The sequence below is a fragment of the Scomber scombrus genome, chromosome 8 (genome assembly GCF_963691925.1).
Source record: "Scomber scombrus chromosome 8, fScoSco1.1, whole genome shotgun sequence".
In the NCBI taxonomy this organism is placed as follows: domain Eukaryota; kingdom Metazoa; phylum Chordata; class Actinopteri; order Scombriformes; family Scombridae; genus Scomber; species Scomber scombrus.
The window spans coordinates 1,819,965-1,835,461 of NC_084977.1; the positions used below are offsets into that span (position 1 = coordinate 1,819,965).

Below are 15,497 nucleotides of genomic sequence, written 5' to 3' on the forward strand. Positions count from 1 at the left end.
AGTTTAGAAAAAAATATCAGTGACGATTAGTCCTGCAAACAGCACCCCAATAGTTCCTGGGCCATCAGAAAGTACCACCAACAGATCAGGGACCTTTTTTAGGAACTATAACCAAGGAAATAAACAGACCCAGGTGGAAACACTGACAGCTATCAGAGAGTCATAGAGCTGAGAGAAGGATTCAGTAGGACGACACCTGGCATGTCACATGGCATCAGGTCTTACCTTCTAAGACAGTGAGCTTGGCACTGGTGTTGATCTCTCCCACGCTGTTGGTGGCGGTGCATTCGTAGATGGCTTCATCGCGGTGGGTCCTCAAAGGCTGGATACGCAGCACCGACCCCGAACCATCATCAAACTCAATCACCTGGACAGACAACAGCAGAAAGACACAGTAAGTGACATTTTCATTCAAGTGTATGTCCTGACTATTTTTTGGTGCTCACTTACCATAAATTAGGCTAAAAAGTTTTCAAACATTTAACACAATGTTGGAATGAGACCATATTTTAAAAGGAATAGTTTAAAATGTGGGGAAATTCTTTACAGGAGTGAGATGAGAAGATTGGCACAGGGTATCTGCACATTTTAAGTACACATTTAATGACTTTTAAGACTTTTTTAAAACCTCTTTAAGAAAAAATACCATAGCTGCTGCAAAAAGAATACAACAAATTAGACTACTGTGTACACATTTAACTTATTTCTGATACAATAATGATAAGCACAACACTAAGTTGTAGTGGGTTCAAATGGAGCTCATTTAGAAGTCATTTATATAGGACTGCAACTAATCATTAGTTTCATGATAGTTCCAACTGCTGATTCTTTTACTTTAATAAGTTGATTGGTTAGTTATGTAAATTAATTAGAAAATGATAATGATAAATAACATAAACCGAACAAATATAAATATACTCTGCCCCCAAATTGAATGTCTTAACTCCTACAATTCCAGACATTCTAAGACATTTTTACACCTTGAATATCAAAGACTGGAAACATGGGCAAGCAGCTAGTCTGCCTTTGTCCAAAGTGAAACTCTAAAGCTCATTAAACACCATTTTATATCTTTTTTTTTATTTTTTATAATATGCACACAAACAGAAATGTAAAAATGATCATGTATTTTTTTTAGTGCAAGTTACATACTGGAACTATTTCTAAGTATTTGGCGGATGGATATTCTACCATCAACAAATAGTTTCAGCACATAACTCATAACTAAGCTTGAAAGTTGTTTTGAGGTTTCAGTTTCATACTCTGTCATGTATTGTACTTGAATTCTGATTACAACTGGGTGATAGAATGTAATCTAGATCCACATTGTATAGAACTTCTACATTTGCATTACATGTTTTCACAGTACTAGCAGAGTTGTGCTGGGTCCCTGCAGGCAGAACAGTTGCTGCTCAAAGGTTAATCACGCTGTAGCACTCGTGTTGGAGTTACACATATCCAAGTCTGTTGAATGTATTGTGTTATTAGCCTTTTAGAAAATGCATGCTTTTATTTTATGGAAAAACACCAGAGAACAAAAGCTTTGCTCTGCCACATTGATTGACAGGTGAAAAAAAACATCATACAATTTAAAAGCTTTTCTACAGTACACCTCACAGTGTATGCCATGCACTGTTAGATATCATAAGACATTATTAATTTATCAGCAGTGTGCGGTGCACCTTTCTTTTGCTATGTTGACATCTGGCATGCATTATTCTTGAATATGAATATAAATGAAGCTGGTTGGAGTTGTGCATCTGACATTACAAAATACACAACAGTCTCTGGAGCATTTGTGCTCAATGTTGCTGTTATATCATTTTAAAACTGTGAGAATATGCTCTGACACATTAATCTTAGAAAGACTCCGCACACTGATCTTATCAGCATGCGTGTATACATACTACAATCTAATTCCACTTCTTCTTTACTAATTCTAAGCTGCAGTTTACTCAGATAGTAAATTAGTTTGGGCATTCCAACTCTCTCTGACATGGCAGCACAGCTCACTCTGCTTTGATCATTCATTTATTACAGTTTTTGGGCAGGGCTTAGTGTATTCATGATTATATACATATCCTAATTAGTCTGCTGTAATAATGAAATAGTCATTTGTTCGGATACAGTTTTTAATCCAAGTAAATGAGAAGGTGTGTCCAAACTTTTGACTGGTAGTAAATGTAAGATAATATTGTAATAATACTGTAATGAATACTATATAATAATACAGTGATCCATATTTATAAATAAAGCTCTGCCCCCAAGTGTATTTTGTGAAGGCCGTGTTAGAGGCGGAATCACATGATTCTACTTATTGATGTAGTTTAGTTTCATTGAAATAATCACTACTGTCATGTGGCTTAACCCTGCTGTTGTCTTCCTGTTGACCGTGCAACTTTTGTCCTTCCGGGTCAAAACTGATCGAGTCTGGTTTGATTGTATATATAAAAGCATAAGGTTTAAATAATCACCCGATTCTGTGTTAGAACTTTTTAGCCAACTTATTAACACAAGTTTTACACATATGTTTGGAAATGATGGTCAATAGGCCTCATTTAAATGAAATGATACCTCATTTTTGAGTTCATGTCTGTTTTCGAAGGTCAAAATTGACCGGAGGACAACAGGGGGGTTAAAACTAAAGGAGAACAAACTGCCCATCAGTATCAGATCAGCTGAGTCAGTGCCTCTTTTTAAAAAGCTTTTAAAGACCCACTTGCTCAGTCTGGCATTTCTGTAATATTATAAAATTGCTGCTTCTTGATGATTTTATTTATTGGTTAATGTTTCATCTATTTATGCTTGACTATTGTATTTATTGTGTTTTTGCGTATGTTATTCTGTTAATATTGTATTAGGTGAAGCACCTTGTAACTTTAACTTTAAGTTTAGTATTATTATTATTATGTGATCTAATATTTATATATTATATACAAGCGTAAGTTAAACTTCATATTGAGATTATGTGGAATGCTCTCTAACCACTCCATCACCAGGGCGCTACAAACCTGAATGTTTAATGATGTGCTGTTGTTACTTTATGATAGGACAGAGCTTTACCCAGGCCATGTACTGAAGTTACACTTCCTCCACCTGTTTCTGATACTTTTAGAAGGTGACAGTTGACTTTTTATAATACTACACAACTGCATGTCTGAGGTGAGGTACAATATAGAGAGGAGTGATGAGGACACCTTAAAAAAAATCAGGCCCAAGTTGTAATAAAACAGAATGATTCGATAGTCAAAGTAGAAGGAACACATTGGTTGATCATCTTGCTTGGAGTGACCTGAGTGGTGACCCCCACAGCAGCTGAAGGAGGATGTATACAGTGATAAGCTAGAGTGGATAACAGGTATGTGAGGGGTGTTAGGAATGTGGAGGGGGGGTAAAGACTCAGAGGTCAGGGCAGTGGGGCTTACACTTCCGTCCTGCTGAAGTGTGTGTGTGTGTGCGTGTATGTGTGTGCGTGTGTGAGTGTGTGTGTGTGACAGAAAGAGCAAACCTGACAGGAAGCGCATTCTTGCTCTAATGAAGGAGGTGCACTCTCCTCATGTCTTGGTAGGAGGTACACCTACACAACACACTGGGAGGCCATCAGTTTGAGAAGCAGTTAGTGAGGAGAAGAATTCCTATTACTCAGAATGACATGAGCAAATTATATGGCCATTATAGAGGAGCCTGAAAATGGAAAATAGCTTTTTTCATACTAATAAGGTTTGAACTCCTGCATACAAAAAGCAAGTCTGTATGTACAAGTTTTATAAAAGTTCTCAAAATCACGAATAGAAAATATGATGATAGTTGATTTAAGACTACTCTGAGGTTAGGTTATTGTTAAGACTCATTAATTAAGCATTCTTCACTTATGACACTACACAATCTGGCCTTCCACTCCTATAATCTATATTTGTGATTGGAGGAGAGTATTACCCATAGAGACCAGTAAAGGGCGGGACCTGTGCATGCCAGAATATTGTTATTTCTGTAATGTCACAGGCTTGGAAATGCACCATTAAAATGTGAACATTTCTATTGACTATTACAGCCTCCATTATTACTTGGAATATCCTAATTAGTTGACATCCAGCTAGCAGGACATGATTGTGTTCATATGAGCTTGAGTCAATCTCACTGAGGAACCTTGCACATGAATGTATCTCTATTACATGCATGAGTGCCATCATCGCTGCAAAGCTGCATGTAACCATAAAGTGTAATCTGTTTCTATAGAGTCAGTGTCTGTGTGTGTGTGTGTGTGTGTGTGTGTGTGTGTGTGTGTGTGTGTGTGTGTGTGTGTGTGTCTCCTCCCCCTTTATTGTCTTGGACAAAATGATCTTTCAGTAACCAGATCATCTCTCCTCCAGCCTGAATGTCAACTCCTTGTGACTCCCAACAGGTTAGAACACCTCTGCTGCTCTCTTATGATAGGAGTGATTTCTTATATTTAAAAAGTTTTATTCTTTTACATTTGTTTTTTATTGTTTGAATGTTAGTCCGGAGAGCATGGAGCTTGAAGCATCACACTGGTGATATCCTAATACAGTGTGTGGACTTTTTGCTTTCTTGCTTGCACACATGTTTTATTTGGTCCGGCCCTTACATGTGGGTGTCCACCACAAACCTTTTCTATTCATTTACCTAAAATAATTCATTTAATTGATTCATTCTGAGAATTTTTGTGCCCAGTTAAGAGTGATTTTCTACTCTGAGATAGTTGATAGACATCTGACTCTCTGCCACCTTTTTAAAATTCAAGAGCATTTTGAAGTTTGATATTTTTTTCTTATTTTGTGATTACAAGTAAAAGTAATTTTATTTTTCAATGAAGTACAAAATTGGACTTTTAGCAGTTTGATAAATGCAGGCCCTGATCCAAGCTCAACCTGTCCTGTGCCCACAGAGAATACATCTCTGGACTGGGACCAGGACTCATTTGAAAAACATAGAATCTGACTGTAGCTTAAGGACAACAAATACACGTTGTTATGGCTAATCAGTTGAACAAAGTTGCCTAATACCTATATTACACTATTTTAACTATTCTTTAAATTGCTATGTATTCTAGGTACATTAGGATTAATGCTATTGCTACCGCTAACCCACCTCCATCATCAAGCTGCTCAGCTCACTCTCACACTCACTCAGATTTTAACAGATAATTTACTGAAAGATAACAATGACAAAAAAGAAGTATTAATCCTCCCAATGTAACCTTTTTTTCTTTTTAATAAATTCAATTCATATGCAAAGCAATAAGATTTGACTCTGCTGATGCCCAGGGGGAAATTAACAACAGGGATTTATATTCATGAGTAATGTTATGTTCCAATGCAGAAGGTGTTATATTCCAGCATTACAAAAATCACAGACAGATGTTTGTGGAAGATTATTGGCTGAACAAAATACACAATATTTAAATATGAGCCAATTCTTACTAGATACACTTGGCAGTCAGGCAAGTGTCAAAGATTAAATAACAGGATGTAAAACAAGGTCAATGACGCAAATTCTAAACAGGAGAACCCAAAGCACAGAAGATGACAGATATCATGGAAATTGTGTTTGAGCAGTCACCCTTGTGTTGATGATTAAATGCTAAATCTTATCATGATTGTTGAGAGTTGAAGGCAAGGGTGTCTACATGTTTAGAGTCTGACATAAAAATTAAGAATCCATTTCTACTTGATATTAAAAGTCATCTGTATCTGAATATCTAAACTAGATCAGTAAAAACTCACGTAAATGCAAATAAACACACACACACACAACACAAAGTGAATCAGCCAGATGTCTGGAGGTGCCCTTGCTCGTATTATTATTGGATTTCAGCCTGTAGGAAATGCAATATGTTCACACTCCACTCAAACATATGTTTTTCTTCTTATTCCTGCAGTTGAATGTTTGAGCTTCACTGTGCAGAATGATGTATGTGCACAGTTTGCTTTTATATTCATCTGCTGAAAATGGAAAATCCTCTGAGCTCACTGAAAATATGAGTTTAAGAGATGGACCTATGAGCAGGATGTGTGACATCACAACTAGTTTGGAGCCAATCCTACTCCAGTATTCAACTTATACAAGTGTGATGTGGACGAGGAGTAAATAGGAGGAGTAAATACCATTGTAAGGATTTTAACTTGGTGATTATACTTTTTTTTGTGGAAAACCCCTCAGAAGCACATTATTGTATTGTCTGCAGGGGATGTTTAAGAAAAACATCAGCTCAGCAAGTTGAGAGGTTACTTTACTCAAAGCTACAGATGAGCTCTTCCTCTATACGGGAAGATAAGTAGACTCCATACACCAGAGTGCAAGATGAGGGTGACACTGGTACCAGTACTAGCAACCTGCTCTGCTGGCTGTGATTACGCTCTCACAGTATGAGTAACAAAGTGAAGGCTTTGTGTGGCAGTCGTGCATCACTTCCATTAACTATCATATGGGTTAAATGCTGTATTTATGCAAAGAGATGTGAGTAACAGTGCATTGATGTAATACAATCAATTACTGGCAAAACAAAGGAATTAAACCATATTAAGAAACTTAAACATAGAATTAAAAACTTAAAACTAGCCGGGAAAAATAGAACTCACAGCTGTGGCCAAGATCAGTGAATATAACCCTTGATTTGTATCAAGGTTCTTTCCTGTGCTCTGAATGGGTTATGGATTGGGGTTTGGTTACGCTTTTATATTTTTTGCTTACACCCTTGATAACTGATTCCTGTTGCATTAATCAATGAAAGCCTGATTCAACTGAATGTAACTGAATAACATGCCAGTTGAAGGTCAGGCAGAGAGCTCCAGGTCCACCCCCCCCACACACAGGGTAGCCATCAGTTTGAGTAATGCTGAGCAGACAGGTGGAAGATAATTCCTATTACTCACAACGACATGAACCAAGTGTGTCCATCTACGCCGGACTCATGTTGAGTCACTTCACTTGGAGTCATTTGGGTTGGTTGGCAGCTAATGACCCTTCCTGCTGCTCCACAGTCCTGCAGGAAGCCTCATGCAAGCCTATTTAAGAAGCAGTTGCTGTATGCATTAATGAAGACAAATGCATAAAGTGTTTAGATTTTGGTCCAAAATGTAAAGTTTCTGCACATTCAAATGCATGAAACACGTGGACGTCTGAACCAATGAAATACAGTATGTATTTTGAAATGTATAGTTTCACTTTTGAAGAAAGCTGCTGACCTGAGAGCTGTTAAACAATCACATTCTACAAAAGTCATGCTTATTGTTTGTCTTTAATGCAGAAGTCTGCTGATATTCTATGTTTGTCTTATTGTTAATAAATCCCATGTACAGAAACCAACCATGAATTGATCCTACTCACATGTATTATGAGCAAAGCCTGATACTGTATATCATATTTCTATACACACTGTTACACTGCCTGACATGTTTCTTCATAATCATTAACACACACAATGTCGTTTATTTTGACTCAGTCCCACACACAGCCTCCTGCTGCCAGAAATACTCACTAGACCGAATGTAGATTCATCCACTGCTGAAAATAGTCCCCAATAAATACACTATTTCCTCCTTTTTAAGTAACATTTAATAAAAACATTAAACCCAGCTGTTTTAGGAAATCAGTGAACCTTTTAAAGAAAATTGAACTGTATATTTGTGAGGTGTTTTTAAAAAAAAAAAAAACCTTTTTTCAGTAGGAACCAATGGGCATGAGGCTGAGAGCCACAGACAGAGTAGAGAAACAGTCTAACATATTCATCATTTTGGTCATTTATGGGATTTGTTTGATGAGAATTGTTTAGAAAATTATAAAATAATAGCAGCTAGACACCAGACATACCCTTTAATTTTACACTCTGAGAAAGCCAGGCTGATACACAGTTAAATGGGATAATTGCAGTACTTTCCAACCAAACTAATCCCGACTTGATCCTGCTTTATCCTGCTAACACGCCTCCAGGTTGTCAACCAACTTGAAAATATGCGTATACATGTACATAGAAACATATTGTTGCACTGGGCTAAATGTTCATTCATCATAGCATTCTAGTCATTTCACAACTTCATTTTGATCTCTGGAATGAAGCTCCATGTCTGTGTTTTAAAGAAAAACTTGAAAGCAGGATAAATTCAAAATAAAATAAAAAGATAAAGATAAAGTAATGCCTGCCTCATACTTTAGTTTTTAGCACTGCTGTAAAACACAACACACCTTGACAAAACATGGAAGTGTGTTTACTGAACTCGAGCAAGTTTAGTTTGTTTTCTGTTCATGTTTCTGTCAAATGGAGCGTTCAGTGGCAGCCTGGATGGTGAAAAAAGTTCATCCAAAAGTCTAAAATTCTGTATCTGGTTTCATAACCACTGGTGTCTTTCCACTAATAATACCATATTGTTATTAACTCAATTTATAAATGCATGTAAGTATTTTAATCTGGCTTTCAATTGAACTTTATTTATTAATCTGTCTTATTTTATATTTTAGCCAGTTTTACTACTTGGACTATCCTTTTTATTCTATTTTATTTCCTCACTTTTATGTCTCATATATATCATATATCACTTTTATCACTTTTACTCTGGTTTTTATTATTTTATTTTCTCTTATCTTTTTTCCTTTGAATACCCCTCCTAACATGTCTTCTTTTACCCACTTTATTTTATAGTGACTTTCATTTTTTTCCCCTTATTATATATATTTTTTAATATTTTTATTAATCTTTTATCACTTTTTATTTTATTTGGGTATTCCTAATTTTTTTCTTTTGTTATCCTACCTCTGGTGTTTCCTCACTGCAGATTCATGAGAGTTATGATAGCGTTTCCTAACTTCCTGTTTTCATTCATCTCTGTATGACATTAAGATGTATGAAAAGTGCCACACAAATAAAGTTTAATTGATTGATATTACTAATTATACAAATGTATTAAGACAGTTAGGAGTACATTCATCATGGACACTACCTATAGTAACTGTTTTATCAATGCCTGATTAATTAACACATTCGAGATAAAATAACATAATAGAATCATGGAGGTTTGATGTCAGAGGTGTCACGGTGTTCTTAAATGAAATGAGCTCATACATACATACACACTGAGTGAAGCTGACAGCCTGTCAGTGTCAGTCCTGTGGCTCATATACAGCAGGTTATCACAGTTTACTCTCTGAGTGCCACTGTTTCACCTGTAGACACTAAACTCTGTGCTCACTGTGATGCTGAGACTCAGGTATCCTCATTAGAATATTGCAACAAATATAGCAATAAATTAAGAAAAGCTGCTGTATAGACCCTTTCATGGCCTACGTCACTGTGACGTCACGACGTTAGCTGGAGGAAAAACAAAGGTAAGCTTGAGGCGAACACCTGTAAATGTCTGGCCATTGTAGGGGGGGGGGGGGGGGGGCAGTCCTGTCAAATTGTCCATCCAGTGAGGTAGATCGTAGGGGTCAGTGAATGTCGTCCCGTCAGTCAGTGTCAATTTTTTAAAATAACACACACGGTCTCGGAGAGTTAGTGTATTTACATATTTACTAAAACTTGATTTTTCCTTGTCCATTCTTGCCAAAACTCGTTAAAACACGCTAACCCGCGTCCATTAAAACATGCTAACCGGCGTTTACAAGCTACACCTTTTGAGATGTTTTGCCTCAAGCTAAGCCCCGCCCCCAAACATACGTCACACTGTTTACAAGCTGTGAAGGGGTCTATAGGCTTGTGTCCGCAGTGGTAATTAGTAAATACAGTTTCCAGCTCAGCCTCACACATCCACCTGAGAATGTGTTGTCTTCTGTTGACACTTCTATTGTTATTGTGAGTATAAAATGGCGGTGCATAACCCCTCTGTCTCTGTCTGTCTTAGACACAAATGCAGAGAGCTAATGAGCAGTGAAGGCGTGAGACAGGGAGGTGCAGCACATTCCAACACATCTCACAGGGAGGCTTTGACGACAGCTCTCCGGTCGTACCTCAAAGCGCTGAGAGCTGACTTTCTTCCCCTTCTTCATCCAGGTGATGCGAGGTTTGGGTTCGCCCACCGCCTGGCATACGAACGACGCCACTCCTCCCGAAATCCCTGTCTGATCGTCTGGGGACTTGATGAAGCCGGGCATGCCTGAGGGAGAGAGGGCGAGACAAAGACATAGGGAGGGAACAGAGAGAGAGAGAGCGCAGGGAAGTTAGGATAACCAATATCAGATAAAGAGACTTGACAGAGAAACAGCTCCAGGCGGGTTACAGGGATTTTACATCTCTACATCTGCTGTAAGTCTTTTTTATAACAATATGCTCTTTCAAAAGCTGGATCACGCCTGTAGCCACACCTAGTAAAGAGCAATGCGTGTAAAAACAGCAGATCCTTCCTCTGATAATAAGCAGCACCTGTCAGTCTTATTAATAGTGGCAGGGAGCAGACGGACGTGAATGAACAGATAGAAACCTTGAACAATCTGCTTTGAATGCATGAATAAACATGCGTCATAAACTAACAGTGAGAGCAACATTCAATGAGGTGTGCACTGGGAGGACCACTACTGTACATCACCACAATAAAATGCTGAAAGCCCACTATTCAATGGGCAGTATATGTCATGCATGGCTCAAAAGATATTCACACTCCATGTCACGCTCATGCACATGTGCAAGACACCCAAATAAACTTAAAGCAATATGACAACACAAGGCAACAAGCAGAAAGACTGTGAGCAAGCAAACTTGGAACAGGACCTTGAATTTGGATCTGCTCCTCTCTTCCTGACCAGCTGATTAAGGTGCATCATCGACTCAACACATTGACCTGTAAACCAGTGGTAGGCAAATGGTGGCCCCTGGGCCAAATCTGGCCCTCCAACAAAAATGATTGGCCCCCTAACTAAGTTTTCTCATTTAGAGATGATTTCAAATCTACTAGTAAATGTCCATTATAGATAACGATATAAACACACATGTAAATGTAAATCCCAATAAATATGAGCTTGTAACCTTTTATACATTCATACAGGTACTTAACATTATTTGTCCTATCTGACCAGATTTTTGGTCAATACCAGACCAGTACCAACCAGCTTCAACCATAACAATTGCCCTCAGAATCAACCCTAAAGCAAGGCATTTTACTGTGCCTGTAAAACATTGGCTCCCACATAAACAGTGCTGAAATCATCTGGCCCATGGTAGAACCTAATTGCAGACCCCAGGGCCGGACTGAGACAATAATTCAGGCCGGGAATTTTATTTTATCCACAACTATGGATAAAATAAAAAGTTGCTGTTAATAACAGTGAAATAAAATGTTGACTCCCATGTACAGTACTGTGAAGTACTGGTCCTGTAAATGATTAGACTGATAAAACTAATCATAAGTAATTAATCAATATTACAGTTATAAATATGCTTTTGATTGGCATTTTACAATATTGGCGTAAAACTACACAATGAGTACAGCTGCTTATCAGTCTAAACAATGTTTTACTAAACCTCACCTCATCACATCACCCTCAGATCACTTCAGAAAAATATGTGTACGCCTGGTCTGAACTATGAGTGAAAAGTGCACATTCTGTCTTTATAGATACCAGTTTATGTGAAATGGAAATGGAAATGAGAGTGAAATGAGCATGATTGTTGTGTGTGTGCATTATTTATCCACCTAGCCTCTGGTGTTCTTACCGGGATGATGCTCAGGCATTTCTACTGGAGCTTCATCTGACCTATCTGTAACCCATTCAGAGCTGAGAACCACTTTATTTAGAGGTAAATGAAATGTCATCTTTTGACAGCAGTAATCTTCTGAATAATTACTGATAGGACTGATAGACAAAACTATAAAGATAAAACCCAGCTTGTGATAAACCACAATGATCCTTTTAAGCATGTGTATCTAACATGGTCTTTGGTGTCGGGCCAGTTTCAAAACTAAGTCTCACCATCCAAAGTTTGCAGCTGATTTCATCATTTATTCATATTCTAACTGATTATACTTAAAATCACATTGTGTTACTACATTAATTTCAGGAAATGCTGATAACACTGTTGATAAATTGTTCTTCTCTAAAGATAAAATCATAGTCAAATTTAATTTTGACACTAATTACTGCTCCAAAGCATAATTTGTCTTGTGGAATGAGCTAGTCATCTGTGGTGTTATTTATATTGCTTGTGCTGGTCCGCTGAGTCTCTGTGTCTCCACTCAAGTGTTGAATTCTTGGCCATTGTCTGGAAGGACACCCAGGCCTGTTAACACTCACAATGTCTGCTTCAGAGAGAGAGAGAGACAGCTGGAAATGTGGAGTGGTTAGACGAATCAAATATTCCATGTAGGATCTCCTGTAGCAAGAAAAACAGAGGACTGTATGTTCTACCTCTGAGGCCACACCTTTGTTTCCACACAATGTATCATGATGCAGACAGTGATCTTTCTTGAGTGCAGGGTCAGTGTGTGGCAGTATGTGCAGAGACAGGTGGATGATATTTGAAGTGTGTGGGCTTGAAAGCTTCAAAGTATTCTGTCTGCTGCTGCCCTCAGATTGTCCTCCTGTCAGCACTTCTCCAATCACAGCTTTGTTTACTGCTGGAACTTTGAAAACACTGAAGTAAAAAACAAGAACTACGCAAACCAGATCATACTTCTCACAGGATGTTGTCTGTCTGACTTCTACGTCTGTGGTTTGTGGCTCTTTTTCCATACAATACCCGATCATAACTGAGGCAGGGCGCCCACGCATACAGTTAAGTAGGTAAATTGATGCAGTCAAAACACACAAACAAACATGTGGAGTTGTATAAGTGCGGAGTGACTAAGGGTTAGAGAAACGGACTGACTGCAAAGTTACTGCTTTGATTGATTTGTTCTTTCCTCTTAAACACTTCTGAGGTGCTCTTAACCCCCAAACTGCTCCTAAAGAGATATTCAGTGGTCATCATAGCAGACTGTGGTTGTGCTGTGGAACTTCTAGGTGTCAATGTGTGGCGAAAAAAATGGTGAAAACAACATCCCAACCCCTCTGCTGACCATTAAAACAGTTGCCTGGGAAACTTGAGAACCATGTTGCCTAGAGTAAAGTCCATATGCAACCCACTCAGATTACACTTTTTTAAAACATAATTAGGAAATGTTTCTATGATATATCCACAGAAAGTTCACAATGCATTAACTGGATTCCTACAATATGCGCTCCTGCCAACTAAAGCATGATTGTTTCTATGGTTATGTTTAGGCTTCCTAAAGCACTGAGATGGCGGTCTTTGACCAATCATGATGGTCCAAAACTTATTTATGGAAGCAAATAAACATTAAGGCTGTCATTTCTTCAAAGTTCAAAGAAATGAGACCTAATGAAGTCATTTGTTTCAATTAGTTAGAATACTAACACACTCATGTAGCCTTATTCTAGACTGTATTGTGGATCCAACATGTTTATTCATGTTGTCCACTGCTTCATTTGAGTATCAAGTTAACAGATCTGGTGTTGTGGTAATATAACTGTAAAGCTGTGACATTATCAAAATCTTTATCCACTATATTTAAATCTATTATTTTGAATACTAAATGCTTTCTCACATGACTTCTCTGATAGCTGGTATCGTCAGTATTTGTCAGTGTGGCTTGTTGGTTTTCTTCATTTCATATTCAATTTAGAAAACAGTCTACATTACTGATAGGGCAACATGGTATGGATGTACGTGGATTGGATTGAGGGTGTAAATAAAAAGTAATAGCACTAATAAACACATTTTGTCTGAAACACGGTTGCTATATACACCATAAACAGAGCTTTGTGTGACAATAAAAATATCACTCACCCCTACCCTAACTCTATGAATAACAAATATGAAAGACTTGCATGTTCTCTGGATGTAGCCAAGCGTGATTTCTGAAGTCATATGAATCTAAATGAGATATCTAATGTCTTCCTTCACATCACCTCTCTGTGATTTATCTTCACAGAGTCATTCACATGTTCATTTCAGCTATAACATCAGGTGACATGAAGAGTGCTGCTTTTCCTGTATAAGCCTGGGCTGCTCCTAGGTGCGTATATGTCATCAAATGGAACACCACCAGCTGAGGTGTCCATCGATCCACACTAACAGCAGCATAAAAGCAACATTTTCAAAATGGCCGGCTGCAAAGTGGAACATAAATGTTCCAGGAAGGGGTTAAATCCTATTTCCCCAGCAGGGAGCCACGAGGGGCATGTTACAGGCAAAGCAAGACATTTTCACAGTAACTTTTGGCAACTAATAAGTATGCTCTTTAAAGTTCAATGTGATTCAAAACCCAATTGTGCGTTTTCTAGCCAAAAGCTGCTCCCCAGGTGCATTGCCATGGAAACCATGTGATACAAGTTGTACAACAGGTTAGTGTGGGGTGCTGGGGATGGTCAGTGTACAGCAGGGAGATACTGCCCTTTACAGCACTATGCAAAAATAAGTTAGCATGTGAGAGTCAAGACACCACAGAGGTTTTTATCAGAGGTTTGAAGGAGGCAGAGGAGGTGGGTGGAGAAGGAGTGAGCGGATCATACCATTATTAAGCTATTTATTTCCCATGGCTGCTGTTGGCTGACCCTGAGGCTTGGCACTCTAAATGTAAAACATGCTGGTGCCCTCGCCTCACTTCGCTGGCAGCTGCGAGTTGTCTCTCACTTGCATTCTTCTCCGACCCTGTACTTGCCATTTCTTTTGGAATGCATTTCTTAGAAATATGTCTACTTGACCTCTCACATATAATCCACAAGGATAGGTATTTATGACGGGGAGAAAATGGGCAAAAGTAGAACTTTAAAAATGTTTCAAAACCACTTGAAAGAAACACAATGAGATCCCTTCATCAAGAAATGACTATATACAATGGTGTGTGTTTTTATTGCAGTTATTTGCAATGTGCAGGTCAGAGAGGGGACATGTATTTCCAGTCAGAATAAATTCTGCCATCATCAGACCAAATTTTCCATCGTTGTGTACTATAACAAATTGCAAATATAACAACAAAGCCTCCATCATATTTACAGTGACACATACTGAGGTGACCTGGATGATGTGCTGGTGGATCAGCTCCTGCTAGCCTGACTGACGGTTGAAGCTAACCCCTCCGGACAAATTGATAACAGTCAAATGTATTGACCTTTGAATGTCTCAAAATATACACCAAACCTCTTGACTGTACTCAGCCAAGAGCTATGAGCATTTCAGAACCATTTTAAAGGTTAAAAGTCCATCTTTTTCTCACTGTGAAACTGTTAGAAGCTACTGGCATTGTACCTACATATCTTGTAGGTCCACTTGTTGAATGTTGTTTTCGTCTTGGTTCTTTTGGTAACATGAGGGAGTTTAGCCAGAGCATCAATGAAGGTGATAGTAGACAGACTTAGAGATTGTTCAATGACTAAAAATAATACATTTATTAAGAGCTGTGTAAAAACACAAGTATCTCAAAAAGTCAGATGAAAACAAGCAAATCAAACGTATCTTAATTCAAGAAAGTTTAGCACATACACATCCAACC

At 38.2% G+C, this 15,497-nt stretch overlaps 1 protein-coding gene across 6 annotated transcripts in view; it reads right to left on the bottom strand.

The window, feature by feature from the left end:
- ptprfa (protein tyrosine phosphatase receptor type Fa) overlaps positions 1–10,104 on the bottom strand; it is a 237,993-nt gene extending 227,889 nt beyond the window's left edge. For all 6 annotated transcript variants that reach the window (XM_062423814.1, XM_062423813.1, XM_062423815.1 and 3 more), the window contains exons 1-2: positions 9,961–10,104; positions 226–367 (exon numbers count right to left, since the gene is read on the bottom strand). In XM_062423814.1, the coding sequence (XP_062279798.1) occupies positions 226–367; positions 9,961–10,104 (286 nt within the window). The remainder of the gene's footprint in view (positions 1–225; positions 368–9,960) is intronic.
- Between the last annotated feature and the right edge of the window lie 5,393 nt (positions 10,105–15,497).